The 26521-nt window shown below is 43.4% G+C and overlaps 2 protein-coding genes across 9 annotated transcripts in view; one reads left to right on the top strand and one right to left on the bottom strand.

Annotated features, from left to right (window-relative positions):
• FAM118B (family with sequence similarity 118 member B) overlaps positions 1 to 20509 on the top strand; it is a 37160-nt gene extending 16651 nt beyond the window's left edge. For 3 of the 7 annotated variants that reach the window (XM_081123529.1, XM_081123530.1, XM_081123531.1), the window contains exons 2-8: positions 1757 to 1849; positions 5633 to 5885; positions 10023 to 10250; positions 12706 to 12834; positions 14168 to 14453; positions 19147 to 19203; positions 19461 to 20509. In XM_081123529.1, coding sequence (XP_080979655.1) covers positions 1764 to 1849; positions 5633 to 5885; positions 10023 to 10250; positions 12706 to 12834; positions 14168 to 14453; positions 19147 to 19203; positions 19461 to 19474 — 1053 coding nt within the window. In that variant the 5' untranslated portion in view covers positions 1757 to 1763 and the 3' untranslated portion in view covers positions 19475 to 20509. The remainder of the gene's footprint in view (positions 1 to 1756; positions 1850 to 5632; positions 5886 to 10022; positions 10251 to 12705; positions 12835 to 14167; positions 14454 to 19146; positions 19204 to 19460) is intronic. The other 4 variants (XM_081123533.1, XM_081123534.1, XM_081123532.1 and 1 more) reach the window with 3 other exon arrangements.
• SRPRA (SRP receptor subunit alpha) lies at positions 20507 to 26338 on the bottom strand. Of its 2 annotated transcripts, XM_081123527.1 has the most exons (14): positions 26098 to 26338; positions 25404 to 25487; positions 24947 to 25110; positions 24602 to 24762; positions 24195 to 24345; positions 23925 to 24078; positions 23608 to 23699; positions 23387 to 23505; positions 23159 to 23245; positions 22723 to 22895; positions 22424 to 22637; positions 21944 to 22107; positions 21764 to 21862; positions 20507 to 21618 (listed from the first exon to the last, which is right to left on the bottom strand). In XM_081123527.1, the coding sequence occupies exons 1-14, from the start codon at positions 26212 to 26214 to the stop codon at positions 21490 to 21492; spliced, it is 1908 nt and encodes a 635-aa protein (XP_080979653.1). In that variant the 5' UTR covers positions 26215 to 26338; the 3' UTR covers positions 20507 to 21489. The 2 variants fall into 2 exon arrangements, with proteins under 2 accessions (XP_080979653.1, XP_080979654.1); XM_081123528.1 differs by lacking the exon at positions 25404 to 25487 and having other exon boundaries at positions 26098 to 26328.
• Between the last annotated feature and the right edge of the window lie 183 nt (positions 26339 to 26521).

Below are 26521 nucleotides of genomic sequence, written 5' to 3'. Positions count from 1 at the left end.
GGCTGCCTCGTGTGTACCCTACATTTAGCAAAAGAGTTGGATTGTAGAAAATTTGTTTGATTTCACTTAGGTGTTTCCCGTTTGCCCCATCATAGAGTCCCCTGAAGGCCCTGGCCCGTGTGGCTCAGATGGTTGGGCGGCGCCCAGTGCACTGAAAGGTTGCAGGTTCCGTTCCCAGTCAGGGCACAGTCCCAGTAGGGGGTGTGCAGGAGGCAGCTGATCCATGTTTGCTCTCACAGCGATGTTTCTCTCTCTCTCTCTCTCTCTCTCTCTGATTTTGAGTAAAAAAAAAAATCTTAAGAAATAACCCCGAAGATTCTGGAGATTCTGGTTCAGTAATTTGGGATTGGAGCCAGGGAACACACACAAAGATTGGAGTCTCTAAAATTAACTATTTTTAAGAACATGTATGTACTTTTAACAAGCATCTCAGATGATGATGATGATTATTATTATTTTAAATATATCTTTATTGATTTCAGAGAGAGGAAAGGAGAGAGAGAGTCATTGGGGATCGAGCCTGCAACCCAGGCATGTGCCTTGACTAGGAATCGAACCCTGATCACCTAGATCCTAGGTCAACGCTCAACCGCTGAGCCATGCGCTCCTGGGTTCAGATGATTATTAAGAGAAGTCATGATTTACTGAAGTAATTCAGCTGTCTTCTCTGAGCCTTGCCGTTCTCATCAACAGAATCAAAGATCTGACTAGAGGACAGTCTGCATCCTAAGTCACTTCTGTGATTTTGTGATTCCCATTTTCTAATGATTTATGATATCAAAGAAGAATTCCATTATGTGGTAGAATATGGGGTGAGGAACTGAGCCTTCTACTTATCAGAAAAATTAAATCAGCAAACTTTAAAAAATGTTTTAATGAAAAAGCTTTCTAATAAAACAGTAAACTTAATTACTAGTAATTCCATTGCTTTCTAAATATTGACAATGAAAGATAAACACACTAAACTCTGGTAATACATATTGTCTTATTGTGTGTGTGCACACATACTATTTAAAATATTGCTATTTTAGAATTAATGGTCCTTAGATTTAGCAAGTTTACTAAACTTTTTAAAACTTCTCTTTATCATTCTCATTGTAATCCATGATAATTCTCTTACTTTGGCAGTTATCTCACCAAATGAACATAATTGGTAATTTGTCATACAGTTTTGCTTGATAATACCTTTCCCATTTGTCACAGTGTGCTTAGCTAGAGAGGCATGTCTCACTGCCTGTGAGGACACAGTTGTCTAGCAACAAGAATGCCTCACAATCCACAAATGAGTATTGATTGCTCTGTTCTCAACTCAGTGATTTTATTTTATTTTTTAGCTGTTAGGAAATGGGTAATTGGGAGCTATTAGCACACTTACCTGTGTGTTGTTTTATTTCAAGTCTTCCCAAGCCTTTTTCATGGGAAAATAAAAGTATTTCTTAGACTCTACAAAATGATGGCTAGTAATTGACGTGAGTCATTGGGGTTTTTCAGGGGGGCGTGGGGAGCCTTTAGAAACAGAAGCAGGATGGCAACATGGAGTATCAAAGTCATAATTTCACGGTGACTTTCTTTTAGATGAATTTAATTCTTTAAGTTTTGGTTGCTCATTAATTAATGAATTTCGGTTCAGCAGGGAGTACCTTTAGAAGAACACCTTTAGGGTGTATAGCTTATAAAACTGTTTTAATGTTTGTGCTGTTTTGAATGCTACACTTTACAGATCTAATTGTGGTCCATGGTGTTTAATATATTTTAGAAACTCGATGGCTTCTACAGGGAGCCAGGCCTCTGATACAGACAACATTTTTGGATTCCTCAGTGACGGCGCACCCCCCACCAAAAAGCCCAGGTAAACAGGGGAAGGGAATCTGAGGAGCATAGTCCATTATCAGTAATGGTAGTTAATGAAAAGTAATGAACTTGCTCTAAATCCCAGTTAATTTCATTAATTAATACTGACCTTTACGTAAAATCAAATTTCCTTTTTGGATCTAACATTTATTTTTTAATCAAGGTCATAAATGTACATAATTTTAGAAGTTAGTACTTCAAGGCTCATAATGCCTGGCTCCTTCCCACTTAGTCACTCAACTTTTTTGTATGTGTCTCTAATATTTGCATCCATATTTTTCAATACTGTATGCACTGCTATATTTGAGTGTTTTGATTTTATCTCTTTCCAATTATGGAAGACGAGGATTAGGTTTGTTCTCACGGATCTTCTCCCACATTGTACACACGCACCCCCCCATGTACCCTCCCCTCAGCCCCCCATTGTACGTATTTTATATCACACTTTTGGGGGTTAAATCACTTTTTAATACTTACATTATATGATATATAAACAGTATTCATAGTTGAGCCTAATGTATTATGATTATATTTGTTTATCTCTCCAAGTTATTAAAGATTTTCTCTCTTTTTCTGTTCACGTTGTTTTCTGTGCACCTATCATTTTATCTTCAAACTCTGACAGGAGAGTCAGTCTCCTAGCCATAGTGACACATCAGTAATGCCCCATTACATTTGCTTCGTGGATCCTTCCTCTGGACTGCCCTCCGCTCTGGACAGTGGCTTTCTTTTTTTTTTTTCTTAATATATCTTTATTGATTTCAGAGAGAGGAAAGGAGAGGGGGAGAGAGAGACAGAAACATCAATGATGAGAGAGTCATTGATCGAGCCCGCAACCCGGACATGTGCCCTGACCGGGAATCAAACCCTGATTGCCTGGATCCCAGGTTGACGCTCAACCGCTGAGCCACGCCCGGCTGGGCTGGACAGTGGCTTTCTACGCTGCCCCATTGCTAACTTTGCCGGTTTCCTCTCCCGTCTCTTGGGAATTCCTCTCTCTCCTGTATTGGACCCTGTTTCCTGGGTCGCATGTCTTTTTCTTTGGTGCACGCCTTCATTTTGCTGAACAATGTCCTCGGCTTCCTCAGGATGCAGAGGAGAAAAGTTTTGGGAGACGTTTGAAAATGTCTGTATATACGCTTATATTTACTTGATGATTTGGCCGAGTGCAGAGTGTTAGGTAGGAAATCGTCTTTCTCAGAGTTATGAAGTCATTGCTCATCCTCTGCTGACACTTAAGTGTTCTGCCAAAAAAGCCACTCCGTTCCGGTTCCCAGTCATGTGTATTACATGACCTCTTTTTTTCATTAAAAGCTTGTAAGGATAGGGGTTTTATTCTCAGCAACCTGAAGTTTCACAGTGATTTATCTTCATGTGAATCTAGATATCGGGTGATCTGTTAAGCTGGCTACTAATAATTTCACTTTGGAGAAATGCTCTTGTTACTTATTTGATAATTTTATCTTTTGTGTATTGGTAGAACTCTTGGTATTCTGGTGTTGGACTTTCTATATATTTTGCTATTGTGTGTATTTTTATAATTCTACTTTCTCAGAGATTTTTTTTTTTTGGTTTTATCTTCCAACTTTATGATTTTTATTTCTGTTCTATTTTTAATTTCCAAGAAGTCTTTTTGTCTGCCCATCCCTTTTTATAGCATTCTGTTCCTGTTTTATAGATGCCATTTAAAAAAAAATCTCTATGAAGATGTCATTGTTTTCTTTTCAGTTTTTCTTCTCTTTCCTTTACTGTCTCTTTTTACTCCAAGTTCCATTCTATCTGCTAGTTTTGCTTTGGTGAAATGCCTATGTTGGGGGCTCTGCCCAAATATAAGGTGACCCGAACTTGTCTGCTTATATTTAAGAGAAAACCCTAAGAAGCCAGCTGGAGGGTCTGTGTGTGCACAAGGGCCGTGGTCACTGATGCGCTCCACTGTGGGTATCAAGTGTGGGCCAGGCTCTACAGCTGAGAAGCTCCCCCCTGTCAGCAGCTGGGGGGCTTTTCTCCCATGCTGGCCATTTTCCCCGAAAGGGAATCCCCATTTCCTGATTGAATGGGGAACAGGGTACAGGTATCAGGCTCATTGCCAATGTGTGGGAGTCTTCTGGGGGCAGGGAGCAGAGGAGAATATTATTTCATATACAGATCTTTACTTAATCCCCCCCCCTCCCCCCAAGCTGTGCAGTGTTCTCAAATTCAGAGTCCTCTGCTTCGACCTTTCTGGAAGGCAAGCCTCCAGGCTCAGAATTCTGCTTTCAGTGAATTTGCCTATTTTCGCTCCTCCAGCCCTCCACCTTCAAATGGACCTGACCAGTCCCAGGGCTCTGCAGAGGGACTCATTTTTACCTTCTAAAACTGTGGGTCTCTGCTGCCTGCGGTCTGCTTTCCCTACGCTACTTTTTATGAATGTACGTCTTCTACAAAAAACTACTATTATTTAGTGGTTTTAGGAAGAACCAGAAATGAAAAACAACTGTTAATTTTTTTTTTTTTAACCGAAAGTCTTAAATTAGGAAAACTTACACCTCAAATCTATAATGTATGTGGTAAAAAAAATTCAAATAGTACAGCACAATTAAGTGAAAAGTAAAAATCCTTTTCTCCGGTCCCCAGAGTTAACCATTATTTCCAGTTCTTGTGAATCCTTCTAGAAATTTTCTGAGTTTATATTTGCGTGCCTCACTGTCTTGATTGCCTTGAACTGAAAATCATTTTTGATTATTTGTTTCTAATGTCTGCTATTGTCTTTTCCAGTTGACTAAACTTTCGAGGTTAGGAGCTCCATTTTGTTCATAAATACATCACTAGTGCCTGCTGTAGTGCCTGGGACTTTATGAACTTTTCATATTTGTTGAAGGACTGAATGCATGAGCTGGGCACAGGGAAGGTGATCTAGAGGGTTCCCAGAGCTTAAAGTATTGCACTTCCTTGGGTTGTGCTCAAATGCTGATCCCGTTTCTCTTTATTGTATTACTTGGACAAAAGGTTGAGAAAGACAGTTTCTTGGGGGAAAAACATGCCATCAGCAAAAATTAAAGTGGAAAAATATATTTCAAATCAATTTTATTGTAGTCTCCAGAATGAAAGGGGGTGGGGGACAAGACACAAAAAGCTTGTGCTCCTCTGTCTCACACAGAAACTTCAGGACAGAACTCTATCCTTATACTGGTAAGAAAGGGATGGCTTTCCCTTTTTGTCATATCCATCCATTTGTTTATTTGGGTTCTTGGGCTTCTCCTGTGTTTTCAGAATTCTGTTGGCCATGTTTTCTTTTTGGCCTGAGGATATCTAGAACAAACTGAAGACAAACTTGTTCCCATGTTTGACTATGTATCTCCCACTCAGTTTTAGTCATGCTCAGTTTTATCTTAGTAATATTCACAAAATTTGGGCTTAAATTTTTATTGGCCGCCTTTCATCTCCTGTTTTGTTTCTCAACAATAGCAGTTTAGTTTGGAGTTCTGTTCCTTCGGGAACTGAAATGAAACACGTTCTTTGACATGTAATGAAGTGCAGTTTATCTATTTTCTTTGTACTCCTAAAGTTAAAATAAAACTTAGCAGAACTCAGCTGAGCTGTAATATAATCAGAACTTTTCTTACTATTAGTGGGTTTTCTTAGATTGAGAGGGCATCAATTTTAAGGCTGTTTTTTAGGATTCCTGAAGTGGGTTTATGACTTTTCCAGCAAGCAGTGGCACACTAGGGCTGCAAACCATGGTTTTGGACAGTCTTTCCATGCACCCCGTATCTGTCAACTGTTCTTTGTTGAACTTTTTTAGGAAACTGCTTCCAAGCTTGAAAAGTAAGAAGCCTCGGGAACTTGTGCTGGTGATTGGAACAGGCATTAGCGCTGCAGTCGCCCCCCAGGTTCCAGCGCTGAAGTCCTGGAAGGGGCTGATTCAGGCCCTGCTGGATGCCGCCAATGACTTTGATCTTCTAGAAGAAGATGAGAGCAAAAAGTTTCAGAAATGCCTCCGAGAAGACAAGAACCTTGTCCATGTCGCTCATGACCTTATTTTGAAACTCTCCCCTGTGAGTACCTGGCTGCTGGAAGTTTCCCACAGCCACCCCTTGCGCGCTGCGCGTAACCAGGATCTTCCTTCCAGCTTGTAGCTTTGCGTAGCATTTGCCTGTCCTGCAGAATGTCTGGTTATGGACCTTAGTCAGGGTGGTCATCTCTGCACCCCATTTCAGTGTGTGTGATGATGGTGAGGAGGGTGATGATGATGATGTTGTTGTTGAGGCCTTTATGAGTACAAAACTGAGACCACTGTTCCATTGCTGCTGTATTTTGAATTTACTTTTCTGCACTCACCACTGTAAAAGCTGTGTTCACTGGTATCCATGCCTTTTAGGGAACTTCAGAAAGATTCGAGATAATTCTTATCTTTTCATGCATGAAGCAACACAAGTTTTTAATGTTCTTTTAAAGGCAATCACTCAAAATATTTATAAGGAATTTTGTCTTGCGTTATCAAACTGAGTTGGATACCAGTTTCCTAATGGCTGTAGAGCCTCCTTGTCTTGTTTTGGCTTAAAAATGTCTTAAAAATCAGGATTTACCTAAGAAATACTTGGAAATGATAAAGTAGCCAAAGCATGTTCTCAGTCTTAAGTCAAGGGCACCTCAGTGTTTATTCCTCCTTCCTCCCCAGCCCCAAGGCCTATAGGAAAGAAGTGTCATTAGAGTTAGCATGCCCAGCCAGTGTGGTTGAACATCGATCTATGATCCAGGAGATCGCGGTTCGATTCCCGGTCAGGGCACATGGCCCGGTTGCAGGCGTGGTCCCCAGTGAGGAGCGTGCAGGAAGCAGCTGATCAATGACTGTCTCATCATTGATGTTTCTCTCTCTCTCCATGGTTGTGCCTTTGAGGAGTAGGGAAAGAAAATTACTCTGACCTTTTAAAGAGATGTTATCCTATGGGCATAAGAACAATGGACAAAGTAAGGTAGATTGACCTTTGCTAAGGAAAACATAGGCCTGGGATTTGATTACTGCTGTTACCTGCCCAGCTAGGGATTTGTGGTCAGATCATTATGTGTGGTTACTTTTGATCACGGAGCTTATCAAGCCTGCCCTGTGGCCCCCTGAGCTTGTCAAGTTTATTGCACCACCCATTTTCCTTCACGCTAGGCACCAGCAGTTTTATGCCCCATTGCCTTTGTATCACCAGTGCGAATATAAACAGTTTAGACCATATAGCACCTTAATATGACTATGAAAATATGTTTGGCTTTGCAGACGCCTTAAGAATCTCAGGAATCCAGGGGGGTCTGTGGGCTTTGTTGTGAGAAACATTCCAACAGAGGATATGTAAGAAAAAATAAAACTGGGACAGTGCTACTTAGCTCATGGGGATTTTCGAAGAAGTGAGCTCATGAATATAAAGTGTCTGGCACATAGTGTGCACTGTCAGTTTTAGGAACCTCTGGAAAGACTCAGGATTGCATTTGTGTTTGCTCTGCATGGGATCAGAAAGATGAGAGGTACAGGGTAGGAGGAAATGAAGTAGCCCTGGACTCAGCTCACAGTTTGAAATGAATGAGAAAGTGTCGGGGCAGCTGTGTGGGAGTTCGGCATTTCCGTTCGACCAGGGAACTTCCTTTTGTTTGCATTCCTTTGTCCTGATTCAGAGGCCACGGATCAGAAATTTAGCTCTGGAGTCACCTGCTGCAAGAGAGAGAAACATTCATTTTTAAGTCTGAGGACATCAGTGCAGCGACCAGACCCTCTTTCCTTCTTCTCTGTTGATAACGCAAAATGTAACTGAAGTATGACTAGGAGGTAGCAAGCTGAAACAAGTGACTCAGGACATTTATTTCCAGGCTTTAGCTTTTTGTATTTCTTTTCGTAGAAGCGAGAAAATACATTCCACACCCATGATTAGCTGATTGTATACCCAGGCATTTCTAGCCATGTGGGTAATGATTAAACTGGTGTTTGAATATAGTGTTATATAAGTGTATGTGCGTGAATCAGTAAAAAATGAATTTAAAAAACACAAGGAGTTCTTAATACAACCATATAAATGAACCATACTTCATTTTAAACTGAATTTTGCTTTTTTGAATAATTACTGTTTATACACACTGCAGAGGTGAAAGCGATGTAAAAAGGTTTATGTATATCCCAGCACCTCACCCCCACTCCTGTTCTTCGTCTGCCTCCTGTGTCCCCAAACCCCCCCCCCATGGGTCACCACGCTTACTAGCTTGTTGAGCATCCTCCCAGTGTTCCTTTTTGCAAACAGAAACAAATAGGACTATATTTCTTCTTATCTCACTACCTTCATCCCCCGTGTCAGCAGGTAGCGTTCTAGACGCACTGGTCTGCACCTCCTTTGTTTTACTTACCAGTGTATCTGGGAGGCCTTTCCATGCCAGTCTCCTGTATATGTGTACCGGCCTTGTTTCCAGTCTTCTACTGTTACAGATACAGAGCAGTGATAACTTTGTATATGTCATTTCACTTGTTCACAATTATATCGAGTATATTCCTAGAAATGGAATTTTAAGATCGTAGGATAAATGAATTATAATTTTGATCAACATTAAAGGGACACTGTGTTTTTCATAATTAATCTAGAAATGTGCCTGGCATTTGTTAGTAGTTGACCCTTGTATGTGGTGAAATTCAATAACTGAGGTTATAAATTCTTCACTTTGTTTCTGAGCAGATTGTTCATTTTTGAGTGTTACAGTCCCCGTGGGCTGCCTGTGGGCTGCTACGATATGTGATGGAATTATTTATGCCCTTATGTAATGAGAATGGACAGTTAAAATACATTCTTAGCCACATAAATTATGGGCCATACCATCTATTTAGCACTAGAAAAGGATCTTTGAGACCCCTGACAAAAGGAGCCTGCCTAGGAGTAGATGTAGCCTGGACCAGGGACTGACAAAAGCAGATAAACCTTGAGCGTGTCACCACTGTTTCACCTCTGCTCTAATTTTTCTACTGTGACAGATGTTTACCATTTATTTGGTAGGCATAAATAATTGATAATTTTAAAAAATACTTAGAAAAATTAGGGCAAGAATTTGGCAAATAGAAGCGTGTTTCATGAGTCTGCTTCCATGGTTCCATGGAAACAGATCTTTATCTGAGTGTTGTGCTATTAGAAGGATGTACAAAGGAAACCAGAAAGGCAGGGAAGCCACGTTGAGGAAAAGCAGCAGGAGCTGTTATCTACTACCTGCTAGCTAAGTGCAGTTACTTGGAGATTGAATGGGAAATAGGGGCACCTTTAAGAACCAGTCCTTGCTCTGACATTATCTAATTGAGTGGTGGTGTGGGAATGGGATAGGGGGCAGGTATATGTGACAGCATGTTGCAAAGTTACTTTCCCTTTCAAATTCCTTTTGTCCCAGAGGCCACTTTATCTTTTAAACTATAAGCCAACTTTCCACCTGAGGTTGGTATTGTATTCCTCATTAGTCCTCAGATATTTGCACATATTCAAAATAAATCTGGGAACGCAGTTATTTAAATAAACCATATGTTAAGAAATAGGGAGTCTGTTTAGAACTGACTGATGTTTAGTATTTTTAACAGTTGCAAAATGAAGATTTTTCAGGAGCCTTTATTAAATACTAAATATTCTTCCTAGTAAACCTGTAAACAGATTGCTGAATTATGCAAGGGAAAAAACAGCAAGCGGTTTTTCCATAGCATCAGCATTCAAATCCATGTGGCTCTTAAAAAGCACGTAGGATTAGAAAAAGAGATGCTAACCCACATTTAGAGGTCTTTTATTAGTTATTCCCTAGTTAAAGAAAGTGTACAAAAGCACATTCTGTCGTCTTACCTGAGGCCAAGTTAGAGGGTGGTTGGTGCTCTGCTTTCTCCCAGCATTCCTTTAGTCCTGGCAGTGACACACATCTCTCGGCCATGCCCATTTTCTTCGTTCTGTCAAAGTGCTTTTTACAGAGCTGTGCTTGTTTGCATGTGGTGTAATAGTGCTGATCCCTTGCTCTGTGCCAGGCATTGTGCTAAGCACTTGGCAGGCATCCTCCTGTTTTCCTTAGAACCCTGTGACTTAGACAATATGTTTCCTTTATTTTAGGTGCAAAGTATGTTTCAAAAAATTGCTATTACTGTTATTAAGGCAAATGACCTACCAAAACACCTAGCATTAATTTTTCTCTTTCAAATCCCTCTCTAGCGGACTAGTAATGTTCGATCCACGTTTTTTAAGGACTGTTTATATGAAGTATTCGATGACTTGGAGTCAAAGATCGAAGACTCTGGAAAACAGCTGCTTCAGTCAGTTCTCCACCTGATGGAAAACGGAGCCCTGGTATTGACTACAAATTTTGACAATCTCCTGGAACTGTACGCAGCAGACCAGGGAAAACAACTCGAATCCCTTGACCTTACTGATGAAAAAAAGGTAAAAAGGGAAGCATGAGTCTGGGTTTCGGGCGGTGGAGCAAACCTCTTTTCTGTTGGGACGTTGTGTAGTACTGGTATGCTGCTCCCTGCGGGATTTTTTTTTTTTTTTTTTTTTTTTTTTGAGATAAAATCAATATACAGTAAAAGGCACAGATCTTAAAAGTACTCAGTTCTCTGAGTTTTGACAATTTCACCCAACTTCAAAGCAAGAGTGTAGGAAGTCATTTGAACTATAAGATCTCTTTACTACCTGATAACATCAGGTGGGTATAATGTTGATTTAGAATTCTCTCTTAGAATATATTCTGTGTGCCAACTCACCTGGAATTGAATGAAAACTACTATAGGACACCTGGATGACCACCTGCCAGGCCCAGTGAATGTTGGGTTGAGGTTAATGTTCAGTGGAGACCTCAGCAGACTCTTTTGTATTGGAGTCCATACTATACCTAAGCTATCTATGTAGTATGGAATTATAGGTGTTGATATGTCAGCTAATGAGATGAGGCTATTAGAATGGCCATCTGAGTTTGTAATTTGATATTTAACACCAATAGGAGATTCTGTAGCTACACCAACATGTATTTAATTGGTGAAATACAATGATATAAAAGTGAAAATGTTTTTATTGCCATAAAAAGATGTCAGAGACATAATGAGGTCTCATTTGCCTGCTGTGTAGTTTTTGTAATTTTCCTTCTACACTTTGTTTTCCCAGGAGCCTTCCTCTGTCCAGCCTAGCACCCAGCTAAATAGAGTGAACAGATAAGAGGTTCACCCACTGGCTTTCATTGGCACAGTGCTGCCTCTGCTGGCATAGCAGCTGTGATGCCACTCTTGTAATTTTGCTGACACTGAAGCCAGCTTTTAAAAGGAAACCAGTCAGGGACATGGTGCCATGAAGACTGATTTTCTCTGGCTGCAAAGTGTTCCACCTGCTACTCTTAGGCTGTGCGGCCAGCTCCTCCTTTCCCTATTAAATCTCAAATAGCACTGTCTCTGAGAGGTCTTCTCTGACCGTCCTACTTAAGAAGGGACACACCCTAGCTCTGGCTGGGTAGCTCATTTGGTTAGAGTGTTGTCCTGATACTCCAAGGCTGTGGGTTTGATCCCCAGTCAGGGCACGTACAAGAATCAACCAATGAATGCATAAATAAGTGGAACAACAAATCGATGTTTCTCTCTTTGTCTCCTTCTCCTCTCATTTTCTCTCTCACCCTTCCTTTCTCTCAAATCAATAAATAAAAATAAATTATTAAATGGAATTGAGAAATTACTGGCTAGATATAGCATTTTATACTGTTTCTGATAAAACCTCCAAAGACCTGACCAGCATCAGAAGCGTCAGGCCTCTTCAAAGTTCAGGATATCTATCAGACATGATATTTTTTCTTCTCATTTTCATCCTGGAGTCTCAAGATTTACTTTGTGTTTTTAGTCCACGTTATTATAGTCTAATTGTTTAATTCATTTACTGGTAGTCAGGATGGGGCCTAGAAATAATCAAATTTTAAATCTCTGTGCCTCTTGGCTATTTTTCTTAATTCATACTGTATTACTCTGGGATGTTACAAGAATAAATGTACTGTCTTGATCCCTTGGGAACATGGAACTGTGGAAGTCAGGCTGCTGTTGTTACCATTGTCATCTAAATGATTGATCTTCATTGGTGGCCTTTTAGGTGACTCAGAGGTGGCTGAAGTGCTGCTTTTACTGCTTATCAATTGCTGCAGAAACCACCCTGAAACTGTGGCTTAAAGCCACATTTTATTTGCCCGTGATGATGGGAATTAATGATTTCAGCTGGGCTCAGCAGGCACTTCTTTTGCTGGTTTTGTGGTTACCCATGTGGCTGCAATTATCTAGTGGCCAGGCTACGGCTGGGTGGTACAAGGTGGCCTCACTTCTGTATCCGTGGTGCAGGCAGTTGGTTGGACCCTGCATCTCCAGCAGGCTAGCCCAGGCTTCTCCACACAGTAGCTGGGTTCCAAAAGCAGCCAAAGAGAAATAAGACTCATTATCCCAACATTTCTCAAGCTTCCGCTCGCGTTGTGTTAGTTAAGGCCCCGGCTAAAGCAAGCCATGTGGCCAAGTAAGTGTGGACAAGGGCTACACAGAGGCAGGGGTGCAAGGAGGCTTGATTTCTTGGGGACCATTTCTGAAATGCATCCATATCTCTCATGGATGTCACAAGTGAAAAGAGCCCTCATCATTTCTGCAAATGATGGCAAATATATTCTAATTTTTTATTGTTACTTTCAAAGAGAAATTGCAGACTTGCTGCCTCTGTCCTAACAGTCATGCCTGAAATGGAAACAGGCCACATCGTGGTTTGCATTCTTACTCTATGGTATATCATGAACCCTGGGAGTTATGTCAGAAGCCCAGTCATCTTGCCCATCGGGACCTTGAAGCAACTGCCAGCCTGGTTGAGCCCTCTCTGTGTTGTGCAGGTCCTTGAGTGGGCTCAGGAGAAGCGGAAGCTGAGTGTGCTACACATCCATGGGGTCTACACCAACCCCAGTGGCATTGTCCTTCACCCAGCTGGCTATCAGAACGTGCTCAGGAACACTGAAGTCATGGTGAGTGCTGCTCGTCTTGCTGGTCCTGGGAACCTCTACACATACCATTGGTCTTCAAGGGAAAACATATTCCTTCCATTAATTGAAAGTTGGGAGGTCACACATTCTGTTCCGTGCTGCTCAGCTTGTGGGTGGGCATGCCGTCCTAGGGAATGTACTCCTCAGGTACTGAGCTGCAGGGTTTCCCTTTGTTCTTGACTGATGGCCACCTGGTGGCACTCTGTCATTGCCACTTTGTGTATTCTTCACATACAAAGAATACATTATTACCCCCTTTCATTGTTTGGTTTATTATGGTATTAACAGCCCTCTCTATGCCAGTAAAAACTGCTGTAGCTTTTTATTGACCATTCACCACTAGAACATACATTCTAAAGTGATGTGTGTAAATGACGATGGGCTGGTATTGAATTACCACACTTATCCAAACTTATTGCTTGGGGAAAAATTGGAAAATACTTGGATAGGGTGATAAAGTGGAGGTTTTCCTCTTTGTGAAAAAAGATCTTTGTTGATCTTTAGAGATGCAAGTTTAGACTTGCTCACATACATGTTCATACCAAAACACTCCCATGCCAGTGATATGTGGGAGTAATTCACTGGCTCCCAACTCTGGAAAGTGTTCATAGCTATTTTTAGGACAGGGTCACTTAGAATGATGGAATCTACATGATGTGGCACAGGAAGGACCAAGAAAACGTGAGGTTTTCTAAAGCATAAGAGCCTTTATTCCCCCATATATTCTTTCTCTGCCATCTGTTGGAACTGCCATTCATCATTCACACTGAGTGATCCCTTAAGCAAAATCATTTCTGATGTTTCTGTATTTATATATATGTATGTACAGATATACACACACACACACAGATACATATTGATGTTCTAAGTATCCGACTTCCTTTGAGGAAATCTGGTGATGAAATTATCCTCATTTGGTGGTGCGTGATTCCGTTTGTAATGCAAAAAAGGGCAGATATGGTCCAGAAAATGGGAAGAGTAAAGTATATTGAAGACCTACTCATTGCTTTATGGCCTCTGGGTACATAGATCTAAAAAATAAATCGCAAAGTCAGTAGACCAGTGCTAACCAAAAGAAACCCTGAATAGAGAGCCTACAGGACAACGCCAGGTACAGATCAATTTTAGACCAATCATCAAGTTATAGTAAGATCAGCTTTGGGGACTTATCTACCCTCTTAAATCTTGGTTCAGTGGTGACCACAGTCTTGGCTCAGGGGTGAAAGTAGTGGTTATGATGACCCTGTCAGCTTTTGTATTTCAGACATGCCTTGTGTGTGTCTTCACGGTGTCACTTTGTTTCTTTTCCTGCAAGAGAGAGATTCAGAAACTCTATGAAAACAAGTCATTTCTTTTCCTGGGTTGTGGCCAGACAGTAGATGACACCACTTTCCAAGCCCTTTTTCTGGAGGCCGTCAAGCATAAATCTGACTTAGAACATTTCATGCTGGTTCGGAAAGGAGATGTAGATGAGTTCATGAAGCTTCGAGAAAACATGCTGGACAAAGGGATCAAGGTCATCTCCTATGGAAATGAATATTCTGATCTTCCAGAGTACTTCAAGCGACTGACCTGTGAGATCTCCACAAAGGGCAGGGCAGGTAAGATGCATTTTGGGACGGGGGAGGATCTGAGAGCAGCAGCTCTTCAGCCTCGTGTGTATTGGTTATGGGTAAAATCATTAGCATGATGAGGAATATTTTCTTAACCAAATTGTGAGGGAGGGCATGTTAGGTGTTCAGGTTAGACGAAAATGGCATTTGGACAGGAGGAAAATGCACAAAGGCAATCCAGTGTAGAAGTAGGAAGAAGGAAAAACTTCAGCCTCATTAGTTATCAATGAAATGCAATTAAATTTAGATTTCAAAACAGAGTGATAACTCAATTTTGGCTAAGCTGCGAGGAAAGAAATATATTCATATTGGAATATGTTCAAAATTTAAAAACCTTTGACCCAGAAATTCCACTCAATACAATTTCTTAGGAGAAATTTCTCCTAAAGAGATCATTGGACAGTTGCACAGGGGTAAAGGTGCAACTATGTTGTATATAATGAAAGAAATTGGAAGTCACTTAAAATGTTTCATTTAATAGGGAATTTTGTAAATTCTTCAACACTTATTTAATTGATAAAATGCAATGAAGCTATAAAAGGGAAAATGTTTTTATTGTTCAAAAAGATGTCAGAGACATAATATTGTGAGTGAAGGGGCACTGAAAAGCAGGTTGGAAAACACCATGGTCAGTCCCATTCATATGAAATTGTAGATACTCTGTTTTTTTTGTGTGTGTGTATAGAGAAATAGCTGCAATGCTGGTTACTAAATTAACTGTGGTTATGTTTATGCTATTGAACTTAAGGGTTGTTAAAAAATATTTTGTTTCTATGTGAGCGTTTTCTACAATGATTATGCATTATCTTTATAAAAACAGAAAAAAACACTTTAAAGTGCTCTTTTGAAACTGTTGTCGGTGGCATTAAAGTCAGAGGTTGGGGTACCACTCACTCACTTGACATTTTACCCTCCAGCTCTAATGAGAAAGCCAAATGGGGATAAAAGGTTCAATCTATTAATGGCTCCAGGCAAGTTCCCAAGAACCCTACAAAATACAAAACTTTACGGTATCAACTAAATTGAAGTATGCTTTTTAAAACCTTACTTTGAATAGAGCCAGGCCGCAGGATATGGCCATTCTGACTCACCACCTAGGTCCAAACAGACTTGACTGTTGTAGGTAGAATATGTTCTTGAAAAGTTTTATGTTAATTTGGATTTTCATTATCAATCTGAATGCATCTTAAGGGGCCTATTAAAGTACAGGTCATTTAATGTAGAGAGAACTGCTCCTAAATCTAATCATCATTCCCAGCTTTTCTTCCTGAATCAGCTTGCTTTGAGTGGAATTCTTCGTAATGAGAAATCCCACAAGCTCTTATCACCGTAACTGAATGCTAAAAACCATGTCTGTCCTTTCTCCAGAAGACCTTTCGGTTTCTCTCTTGTGAAAAGTTTGCTGTTCTTTCTTGGCAGCGTGCTTTCTGTTGCCCTGCAGTGTTTGATTCTTTTGCTGTTCACCCACACTTAGGACTTTCGATAGCTTTTCCTACTGGACAAATTCTGTTTTCATTAATCAAGAGGTACACACTCAAACTACATATTTCTTTTGGTCTACATTCTGAGATCTACCCAGGAAAGATGCTAAAATTGAAAATAATGAAATCCCCCTGGACAGCTGTTCCTATTACACTAATTTTTTTTCTCTTCTTAACAAAAATCATCAGAAGTGGCACAAAGGCTTTTATTAGCTGTGTAGGCATCCTACTGTTAGCATAGGTTGTAGCTAGTTATTAATAAAGAGGAAGCGGAGGGGACCAGACATTGTTAAGCATGGTCGTCTGGGGAGCATGAGCCTGTTTGCTTCACCAGAAAGCTACAGCTTCACACATACTCCAGGGGATCACAGCACTGCCCTGCCAAGGATTAACACCCCTCTCTTCCCTCCTCTGGCACTGGATTGTAATGGGGAGCAGGAGGAGGTAAGCACATGTGCAATAGAAGTCACAATGGTGCTGGGGGAGGTACTTGACCATAGCCTGGGAAAAGGGATCACTGGCTAGGGGGTGGACCCATCAGAAGCCCAGAAAAGCTTGGGAAGTTGATTCATTATTTTGAAAAAGCACCTGCTCCTTCCCAAACCTGAGATAAAAAACAAACACCTGGTCCTTCCCAAGCCCAAGATGATATAATCCCAGGGGAACAAAGAGTTCTTTCTCTTGCCCAATAACCTGTGCTCATGCTGTTTGAGTGTTCTCTCTCGATAGTAACCATGTGGCCTCAGCAGCCACGTGGCCAGCGTGGACTCCAAAGGCAGGCTCCATGTGGGAGCCTGGATACCGCAGCACAGCAGTGGATCGCAGCCCAGAATACAAGCAGAGCTAGCCGGATAGGCAGAAAGGCTGGACTGGACTAGCTTTGACATGGCACAGAATCTCTGAACACTGGCCCTGTTTCTGGCCCTGATTTGCTATGGCAGGACTGACAGAGATGGGACATTGGGAACCCAGGTGTTTTCTATTTTCACCCAAATACATCTTATCACCAGACCTCATCCACCCTCGTGGGTCCCTGAAAATGCTTTTTCTCACGACACTGCAAGAACCCCACTTTCACTGGCAACACTACTGGAGTGGCTTCCCCCAAAGTTAGGTATTTGGAATTTTTCAAAATCAAGGATTTTTAATATATGGCCAGGGGGCTTTATTAACTGGTCGTCTGAGTTTATGATTTGAAATCTAGCAGAGCAGTTTGGGGTTAAAAGCATCATTTCATTTTGAGATAAATCAAGCATGTCTGCCATCCTTGGTTGTTTTGAGTTTCCATAGATGCATATTGATAAGAGGTCTTCTGCTGTTGTTTGTTAAACACTGAGCATTTGCTGTGTACCTGGCATTGTGCTGTGCACTCACTTTTGCATAGTGAAAGTTACATGGGTTCAAAAGAGTGTAACGTCTCATACATTTATTTCAGAAAAATCAAGTAATGAGGAAAAGAAAAAATTCTTTTATAATTCATTACCATCATACGAGCAGCTATTTTGGTATATTTCCAATTAACAATTTTTTATGCATTTTTCATAGTTGAAAACAAAGTATACATACTGTCTTGGTACTTTTTTCATTCGGTGGTACATCATACAAATTCCCTCAAGGCTACAGGTTTTGTTACTGGTTCAAGGTTTGTGTGTCCAGGACCTCAAAGGCCAGTAATAAAAAACTGATAAGGAAAGGTTTATTGATTGAGAAGGTGCCAGCTTGAGAAGATGTTGTGTGTGTGTGTGTGTGGGGGGGCAGTTTATAACTTCCACAAATCTATTTTAAGAGAGCCCAGAATCCAAGTGTCTTTTATGTCAGTGGGAGAAGAGGGGCAAGGCAAGTGGTGGGTGAGGAGCCTGTGGACAGCTAGGCTTAGACTGGGATCAAGGGAACAGCATGAAATCGCTGTATCTCTGTTCCTAGTTGGTCCATTGAACACCTCCCTCCTCACTCCCCCACCCCTGCCATCTGAGTCCAGTCTTGAGGCTTCTGTAAATCTTTGATAAACAATCATTATTTTGTACATATTTCCCAACCTCTACGGGAAAGGTGCCTTAAAGGGGCTGTTCTTGCAAAAGCTCAAACCTCACACAGAATTCCTCTAGATAATTAGCATATCTATAGCAGGAGCTGTAAGCCTGAAAGCCATGGGATAGTGCAGGCTAGACTAGTCAGGGAAAATGAACATTTCACTGTTACAGTTTCATAACCACTTTTCAGTTTTATTTTAAATCTCTTAAATTGATTTTAGAGGGAGAGAGAAATGCTGATTTGTTGTTCTACCCACTTATTTATGCATTCATTGTCATAACCGCTGTTTTTAATGACTGTTATAATCCAGCATGGCCGTTAGTATACCTAATTTATAATTTTTTCCTATTTTTTTAATTGTAAGAACTGTTGCAATGAATGTTGTTTTCATCCATACAATTTTTCCTTTTGCCAGTAATTTCCTTAAGATGAGTTCTCAGTGTAGCTACTAGGTCAGAAGGCATGAACATTTTAGAGGTCAATAAATATTGCTCAGGTGCTTTCCAAGAGGGAAGGAGCAGTTTGTAGGTTTGAGTGCTTTTATCTGTATGCTAATTGGCCAGTCTTTTCTTCCATGTGTGACACTTTTTCCTACACCATTATCTACCCCAGTGCTCGCCAATAGAATTTTCTGCAGTGATAGAACTATTCTATAATTTTTGCCATCCAGTACCATAACCACAAGTCACATGTGGCCGTGAGTAGTTGAAGTGTAATTAGTGTGACAGAGGAACAGAATTATTAAATGTGAAACTCAGCCACGTGTGGCATGTTATACTGTGGGAGTTATCTGTGACGTTGCTCTCTTCTGCTTGGTTGAATTTGCTCCTGCACGGTCCGCCCCTTCCCTGGTCAGACTTAATTTTTCCCCTTGAACTTGGCCTTCTAGACTAGTTAGGGACAGCAGACACACTTTGCCCATGTAAACATTTTGTTTACAAGCAGTGTCAGTGCATTTGGGCACCTTACTATTTCTGTTATTTAATACAATCGTTTGAAGACTAGTTTATTCTCCCCACCACATCTTTGTGTCTGTAATACGTTCAGTACTTAATAATGCCATCCCTTAGTTAGAAAATGTGCATTCATCTCCCTTTGGTTGTTTTTTTCTATTAATTGTTCTGGCTTTTTAGTCCAACAGCTGATACTGATGTTCATTCTGTTGGCAGGGATGGTGAGAGAAGGTCAGCTAAACGGCTCATCTGCAGCACACAGTGAAATAAGAGGTATACTATTTCCTGTTCTACTGTTTTCCACTTTGTCAACAGAAAATGTGTCCCTAGGACCTAGTTGAGACCTGGGAGAGTAATGACTTAACTGCTACCTGGGAAGGGTTCTGTACTTTTCTATCAAGTCCGTTACAAGATTCCTGGTATTTATGTCTTGTTTTCTAAAGTTGGTTAAGGTTGACTTGAGTATCTGCAGCTTTCGATGTGTAAAACTTTTTTGTGAAACTTTTATTTTCTGCCTTTTCTCTCCACAGACCTCAGTACATGAGGGCTACAGAAGGCACCATTAGACCAAGCGGTAAGGCCCTACCGTGGACAGTGTTTAACAGTAAACTTATGAGAAACAAACACAGCTCTGAGGAAGAACCAAAACCCAGAAGTTGAAGGCTGGGGCTACGTGGAGTAGGGAGAACGTCCCAACCTAATCCTTTGTGGCGGCCAGTTCTTGATCTTTTTTGGTTTTATTTTTTCCCCGGTTCTTGGTCTTACGTGGCCTATTCCAGTTCGAGAATACCCAGGTGACAATGGGACCCAGATGCAGCTCCCACCCACCCCTAGGCTGGACACGCTGCTTGCGTCCATGCACACTGGGTGGTGTCCAGTGCACAGGCTGCTGCTATGCATGGACTCGGGCTATAGATGCGTGGACTCGCCGTGGCCCTTGCTGCAGTTTTGTACTCTAGACTTGGTTTTTCACTTAAGCGTATGGCTTTTTCTAAAACAAGACTTGAAGCTCTAGTTTTCTAGATCTTACAGTGTATTTTACATACCTGAACTGTATTAAAAGCTTGTTCATTGACTTCCCAGGGCCCTGGTTCTACTTTGTCACTTTAGAAAACTAACCTGCAAAGGTACTGACAAGCCCAATTTTTGTAACTCAATTTAAATTTTGTTAATATTTTTAAAAATATGTCTATTGATTTCAGAAAGAGGAAGGGCGAGGGGGGGAGATAGAAACATCAATAATGAGAGTCATCGATCAGCTGCCTCCTGCAAGCCCCCCGCTGGGGATCGAGCCTCAGACCTGGGTATGTGCCCTGACCGGGAATAGAACCATGATCTCCTGGATCCTAGGTTGATGCTCAACCACTGAGCCACACCTGGCTGGGCTCAATTTAAATTTTAAAAGACCTGCTCCTTTCCCCAGGGGAGGGGTGATCTCATTCTCTGGAGAGCCATTTTACTGGATTCCTCAGATCATCATCAATTCCTGCTGCTCCCCTTCTTACCACAAACCCCAGTGAGTGTGTTGTGGAACCATAGTTTTGAATCCTATATAAAGTAACTCCAAGACTAAAAGGCCATTTACTTATGAAATTTATTTTCTCATATATAAATTATGCATTTCTCTGGGCAGACAGCCTTCACCTTATTGCACTAAGCACATCCTTAATACCAAGCTACAGGACAAGTCTCAACAAGGTTTGTATTCAATGTAGCACTTGTCTACCAGGCACTGTAGAGAGGAGGCGGAGAAGCCAGGGTCCCTCGGGGTGAATAACAGGGAGGGGCAACGTGATACCTTCTGACAGATGGTTTTCTCCCAGGAAGGGGACATGCAAAGCTTACACCTGGATTCCGGGCGTGGGCAAGAGCTCGGAGGCCAAGAAGCCCAATGCAACACTGTAGCTCGCTGCCCTTCTTTCTGAGAGAAGAGGGGACTCTCCTTTCGCTCATTTGTAACAAATCCCTCTGGCCTAGCTGATGCTTTGGGGAAACAACGGGGATGGGGTCATCATCAGAATTAGCAGCAATTAAGAACGGGCCATACATTGCCACAGTGTGGTTGGTGGGTGTCACCCAGGCCCAGGGACCTGAAAGCTATGTAGCCTGGGGAAAGGTGCCACTCAAGACCCAGAGGTGCTCTGGAAGTTTCTTAATCTAATGGAGCTGGGGCTTCAAACTGCTTATGATGCTCAGATGTCCCAATGACCACACTAATTAGCAAAGTTCTAGTGTTGGATCTTCCGACCATTAGTCAAAGCTGTAATGAGACCGAGTCTATAGGCAGAGTGACCGGGAGCCTGAGTAGGAAGGGCAGGACCTCAGTGGTGGGGGGTGGGTGGGTATAGGCAATGGGCAGTGACTGTAACATGATTAGGCCCTCCTTGCAGATGGAGGTGGACTGAACAGAGCGGGGCTAGGAGGAGCTGCACGCCCAGGAGCTGCCCTCACTCTGCCTTTCCTACACTGAAGACAAGTTGCTCACACTCTAAAGCACATTCTTGATACAGGAACAGGGACTGGGGGGGAAGCGGTGATTTGGTTTTGGGCAAGAGCATGTTAAGCCTTCATGAGGGCAGCCACCACAGCCTTAGCATTGAGACTGCGTAGGTCACAGTAGGTCTGGCCAGTGCCCACAAACACGATGGGTTTGCTTGTGATGTAGGTCATCGAAATAGCAGCTCCCACCTGAAGTAGAAAAGGGACCCAGTCAGCTCAAGGACCCTCTGCACCCTTAGTAACAGGAAACTTTGTAGCTAATGCAGCCTCAGCACTCCTGTGAAGGATGGCCACCGCTCCCACTCACACTGCATCCTGTGTCATTCATACTTACCTTGTCATCAATGGTATCAAATTTGGTAAGGACAATGCCATCAATGAGCCGAGGTGTTTGAGCCATAGAATGGTCAGCCAAGGCTCTGTTGAACTTGACCTGGAAAGGAGAAATGGTGTATAAGTGTAAAAAGCACCTTTCCAACCAAAACTGAGGTTGGAAAGAGAACCATGCCCTCACCAGCTGATCCACGGCCTCGTTGCCTACTAAGGCCTCCCCCACAAACAGCACCAAGTCGGGTGTGTTGACAGTAATGAGCTTGGCCAGGGCAGTCATCAGAGGGGCATTGTCTTGCATGCGACCAGCTGTGTCCACCAGCACCACATCAAAGCCTTGATTACGTGCTGGAGAGAGAAAAGTGGTCAACTCAAAATTCCCAGATTGTCCCTCACACTTATTTCCAGCTTCATCTCAAGTCCTAGCCTGGCTGTTAAAAGTCGGTTTACTTTCTTGGAAACAGAGGTTTCTTCAGTTGGTATATATTAACTTTGGTTGGAACTACACTACACCTAGTACCCAAAGCGGAGCACGGCAAGTCACTAATTCTGACTTGCTACCAAGCAGTAAGTTGGTGGTAGGGTAACCCTGATCCTCAGCATATTTTAAAAAAACCCAAGGACAGGGGCCCAGACAAGCTCCCACACTTCCTGTGCACTGTACCAAAGGCAATGGCTTCCATGGCGATGCCAGCTGCATCTTTGCCATAGCCCTTTTCAAACAACTGCACCATGGTGCGGCCACCGTGACTCTCGGGGGGGTGTAGGGCGCTCAAACGTCGTGTGTGTGTGCGCAGCTGCTCCACAGCCCCAGCACGAAATGTGTCACAAGCGGCAATGAGGACACTGAACCCATTCTCTAACAGCCAAAAGGAAATCTGCAAAAGACACAAAGGAAACTGTCACCTCAAACCAGAGTTGCTAAGATATAGTGAAGAAATGTCAGAGGAGTACTGCACTGACCTTGGCAAGATTAGTAGACTTCCCCACTCCATTAACCCCACAGAAAGTGACAACATAAGGGCGCTGATGACGCTGGGCATCCATGATATCCCGAAGCATGTCTACACGACGCTGCGGCTGCAGAATCTGTACCAGGGACTCTTGCAGAGCTTGCTTTACTGTGGAAGTCACGGCTGAAAGGGGGAGGAGGTAGTGTACCAATGAATCCCAAGGAATGTACTCCAAGAACACCAACACCTTTCTGAGCTAAGGGAACTAGGATTTGGATACTAGGATCTTGCCCCGGGGATTCACACCGTATCTGATACTGTCCTAATAAATACTGCACAAACATTAACTCATTTAATCCTCTTAGTAATTCTTAAAGTCTCAGTTACGTCATAGAGCTTTAGAGCTAAGGGATTTGCCAAAAGTCACGAAGGCCAATGATACTTACTGCTGAAGGTCCCCATCACCTTCCCTTCCAACTTGTTGGCCACGGATTCACAGAGCTGAACTGCAATGTCTGCTGCCACATTCTTAGCTGAAGAGAGGGGGGGACAGGAGTGATGTGAGTGCATGTTGACATTCAACAACTCTTATGGTACAGCTAAGAAACTAGCTTGCTTTACTCTCCACCATCCCCACCCCATAAACACGACTGCACCTGTTCCTTAGAACTTACCAATGAGATGATCACGCATCTTGTCCAGCACAGATTCCATGTCTTCCCGACTCAAGCTCTTGGAACCCACAAGGCCCTTCAGCATCCCAAACATGCCACCCAGAGTCCCCTTGGCAGCACTGCAGGCACAAGAGATTATGGATACACACAGCCAGTGGGCAGGAGTCGAGCCTCATCCGTTCTGGCGCCACACATATCACCCACCACCTGAAATGCCCTACCTAGGTTTGGTAGGGTTCTGAGTGGCTCCTTCATCATCTGAGCTGCTGCAGTCCAGATCCTGAAGCTGCCCCCCAGGCCCAGTCCCTCGAATCTGCAGGGTACGGGGAAAGGAAAGCGATAGGATTAGAAATACTAAAGCTTCAGAGGGGGAAAAAGCCCAGGATTTACCGTCTACACTGCTCAGTTTCTTTGATTTGGGAAGCTCCAAATGTAACAAACTCCGTGGCTCAAGGAAATTCAAGGTACTGCCCTCCTCTCTACTTCCTCCCCGTTCTGTTTAACAGTAACCTTCAGTCTGGCCCCTGCTGACTCTTACCAAGTTGATGTCCTCAGGTGGGGCAACCTCGGGGGCCCCGTTGGTGGTAGGAGCACTATAATCCAGGTCTTCCTTGTTAACACAGCCACCCAGTGCCCACACCCGAGGCGCCTTTTTGCCCTTCTCCTTCGGGGCATCTGACTTCGTGGACTTGCTGAAAGGGTTATAGCACAGAGGGTTATGGTGGAGAAGCAGGAGAGGAAACATCTGCCCAAGACACAGAGACAAGAAAGCCCCTGCCCCCAACATGGCAAAGGTTAGAATGCTCACCTGGACTTGTCTACAGCCTTCCCATGTTTCTGAATGAACTCCTCTCGCTTCCTCCGTATCAGCTCCTCTTTGGAAAGTTCTACCCCGTTATCAGCCCCCATTGACTTTTCTGCAGGAACTGTTTTGCTGGCAGCCAAAGGGACGTCAAAACCTGTTACGAGAAGACTCATTGGAGAAAAAGGACCAGATCCCAACAAAATAGACAATGCGGAAAAATCTTCCAAATCCTTAAAGAGGAAACTAGGAGCAAACATCTTGGGGCTCAAAAGGGCTGGGGATGACAGCAAGGGTGGGGGCATCTGAGTGAGGGAGACAGGCAATGACAAACTGAAGGACAGCGAACCACTTCAGTGCTTAGTGCCACATTAACTTCTCATGCCCCATATGTTCAAGGAGCTCAAACTGACCTTCTTTCTTGTTTCCCTTGTTTTTTTTGTTCTTTGCTTTTTCCTTGGGCTTTTCACCCCGTGTCTCAATCATGGATCTCACAGGTTTCTTGGCCTTTTCAGAATCTTCAAATTTCTTCATGGTGGTTGGAGCCCGGACCTTACTGCTCTCCTCTGCTTCACTAAAGAGAAAGAAAATGGTTCAAGTCCACAGAAAGGACCCTAACACCAAGAGGATAATTTAGAACAGGGCAGCAAATTTAGAAGCATCTTTCGATAAACACTTTATTACCCCTGAACAGGCCTCAGAAACGGAGGGGCTCATCAAGTCATGGAAACTGACTTTGGGGAGGGGAGGCCTCTCACCGAAGGAGCCGCAGAAAGTCATTTTGGAAATCAAAAGTGCCATTCAGTAGACTTAAAGCACTTTGCTGTTGGATCTCTGTGCGGTACTTGTCCCGAAAGAGCCGGTGCACGTCATCTATCAACTTGTCTACATATGTCAGTGTTAGGATCTTCTGAAAACCAACCTGTTTAGGGAAAGAAACAGAGCTGACAGATCTGCTTACATGCCATCCCAGAACAGACTGAGGCAACTCAACCCAGGCCTCCAGATTGGCTAAGCCATCTGGCAGGTGTCCCTGACCTGAGGGGTAGCCAAGCTCTCTGACTGGGCCCCAGAGTTTCTTCCTTTTACCCTCACCCTCCTTGTTTTCTCAGTTACTTCATCATATAACACCTTCTGCAATTAATCAGTTTGATTCTCTTAATAATCAGGACTACTTTGAGAATGCACTTGTCCCTCTAAAATACCCCCACTTACCACAAACACCAGCTCAAACTGGTTGTCCAACTTATACTTGAGTGTGAGTGCTTCATGGGTGAAGGAGTTGTTGCCTCCCCTTTCCTGGAAAAAGAGTATGTCTCGGAGTTCAGACTATTCCCAGAAAACCCAGCCTTGGGCCCCTCAACGATTACCTTTGGGAAAGAACCAAACATTCCCCCAAAGTCAAACCTGTCTCAAGACAAGAGGATGCTGGGGCACTGCTCTGTAGCATTCCACCAGGGAGAAAAGGAGAGACCAAGGTGGGGGTTGAGGGCAGAGGTGAGACAGTGGCAAGACACACGGGAGCCAGAAGAGAAGTAGTCGTCATAGAAACAATCAGGTCTGCTAGCAGCTGTACACTACTTACAGTTCTAAAAGGCATTTAACCATCCATTATCTCACTCATTCTTCGAAACAGAAAACCAAGCTACCAGGGGCGAATGGAGGGAACGACGGTTAAGTCTGAATTAAGTGCCTAACCCTGCTAGAGTCCCAGAAAGCGAGGGGGAGGGGGCGCCGCAAAGTTGCTAGACTGCCCGACGGGCGCGGGAGAAAGAAGTGGAGTCCCGGCTACCGCCCAGCGGCCAACCTCGGGGCGAACAGGGTGGGAGCGAGGCGCGGGATCGGTCCAGGGGGGCTATGGATCGGATGGGGGGACGAGCCCGGAGTTCTGACCCCGCGGGGGCGGTACCTGCAGCAGCACGGAACGAATCAACGCGTTAACGGGTCCGGTGCAGGAGTCGCTCACGCCCTGGAAGCACCAGAGCACGAGCCCGCCCTTCGAGAAAATGGTGAAGAAGTCGAGCATGGCGGCAGCGGGAAAGGAGCCCGGCCGGCGCCGGGAACTGAGGCCGCGATCGCCCCGACTTCCTGCTGCGCCAAGCGCGGGACACGTCACACCAGCGGCCCCGGAAACCGGCTCAGCCGCACTTCCGCTCAGAGCCTAGGGTTCCCTACCGGCCTCCGCTTGAGGGCGCGCGGCACTGACGTAGCCAGAAATCTGGCCAATGGCAGGCCTGGGCGGGGCTCTTGGGCGGTCACAGGAAGACGGGCGGCCTATAGCCCGGAGAGGCGGGGCCCAGAGTGGCCTCTGGCCAATGGGTGCGCACGTCGGG

The sequence above is a fragment of the Miniopterus schreibersii genome, assembly GCF_964146895.1.
Source record: "Miniopterus schreibersii genome assembly, chromosome: 20".
In the NCBI taxonomy this organism is placed as follows: domain Eukaryota; kingdom Metazoa; phylum Chordata; class Mammalia; order Chiroptera; family Miniopteridae; genus Miniopterus; species Miniopterus schreibersii.
The sequence above is the reverse complement of the archived record's forward strand: the minus strand, read 5'-3'. Positions and strand labels throughout refer to the sequence as shown.

Bases quoted from the DNA above. Each gene is read 5' to 3' on its own strand.
- SRPRA (XM_081123527.1), bottom strand. From the start codon at position 26,214: ATGCTCGACTTCTTCACCATTTTCTCGAAGGGCGGGCTCGTGCTCTGG. The intron at 23,246-23,386 runs GTAAGTTCTAAG...CCCTCTCTTCAG, and splicing joins GATGCGTGATCATCTCATTG to CTAAGAATGTGGCAGCAGAC. The intron at 22,896-23,158 runs GTAAGTATCATT...TCCCCCTTTCAG, and splicing joins GGTGATGGGGACCTTCAGCA to CCGTGACTTCCACAGTAAAG.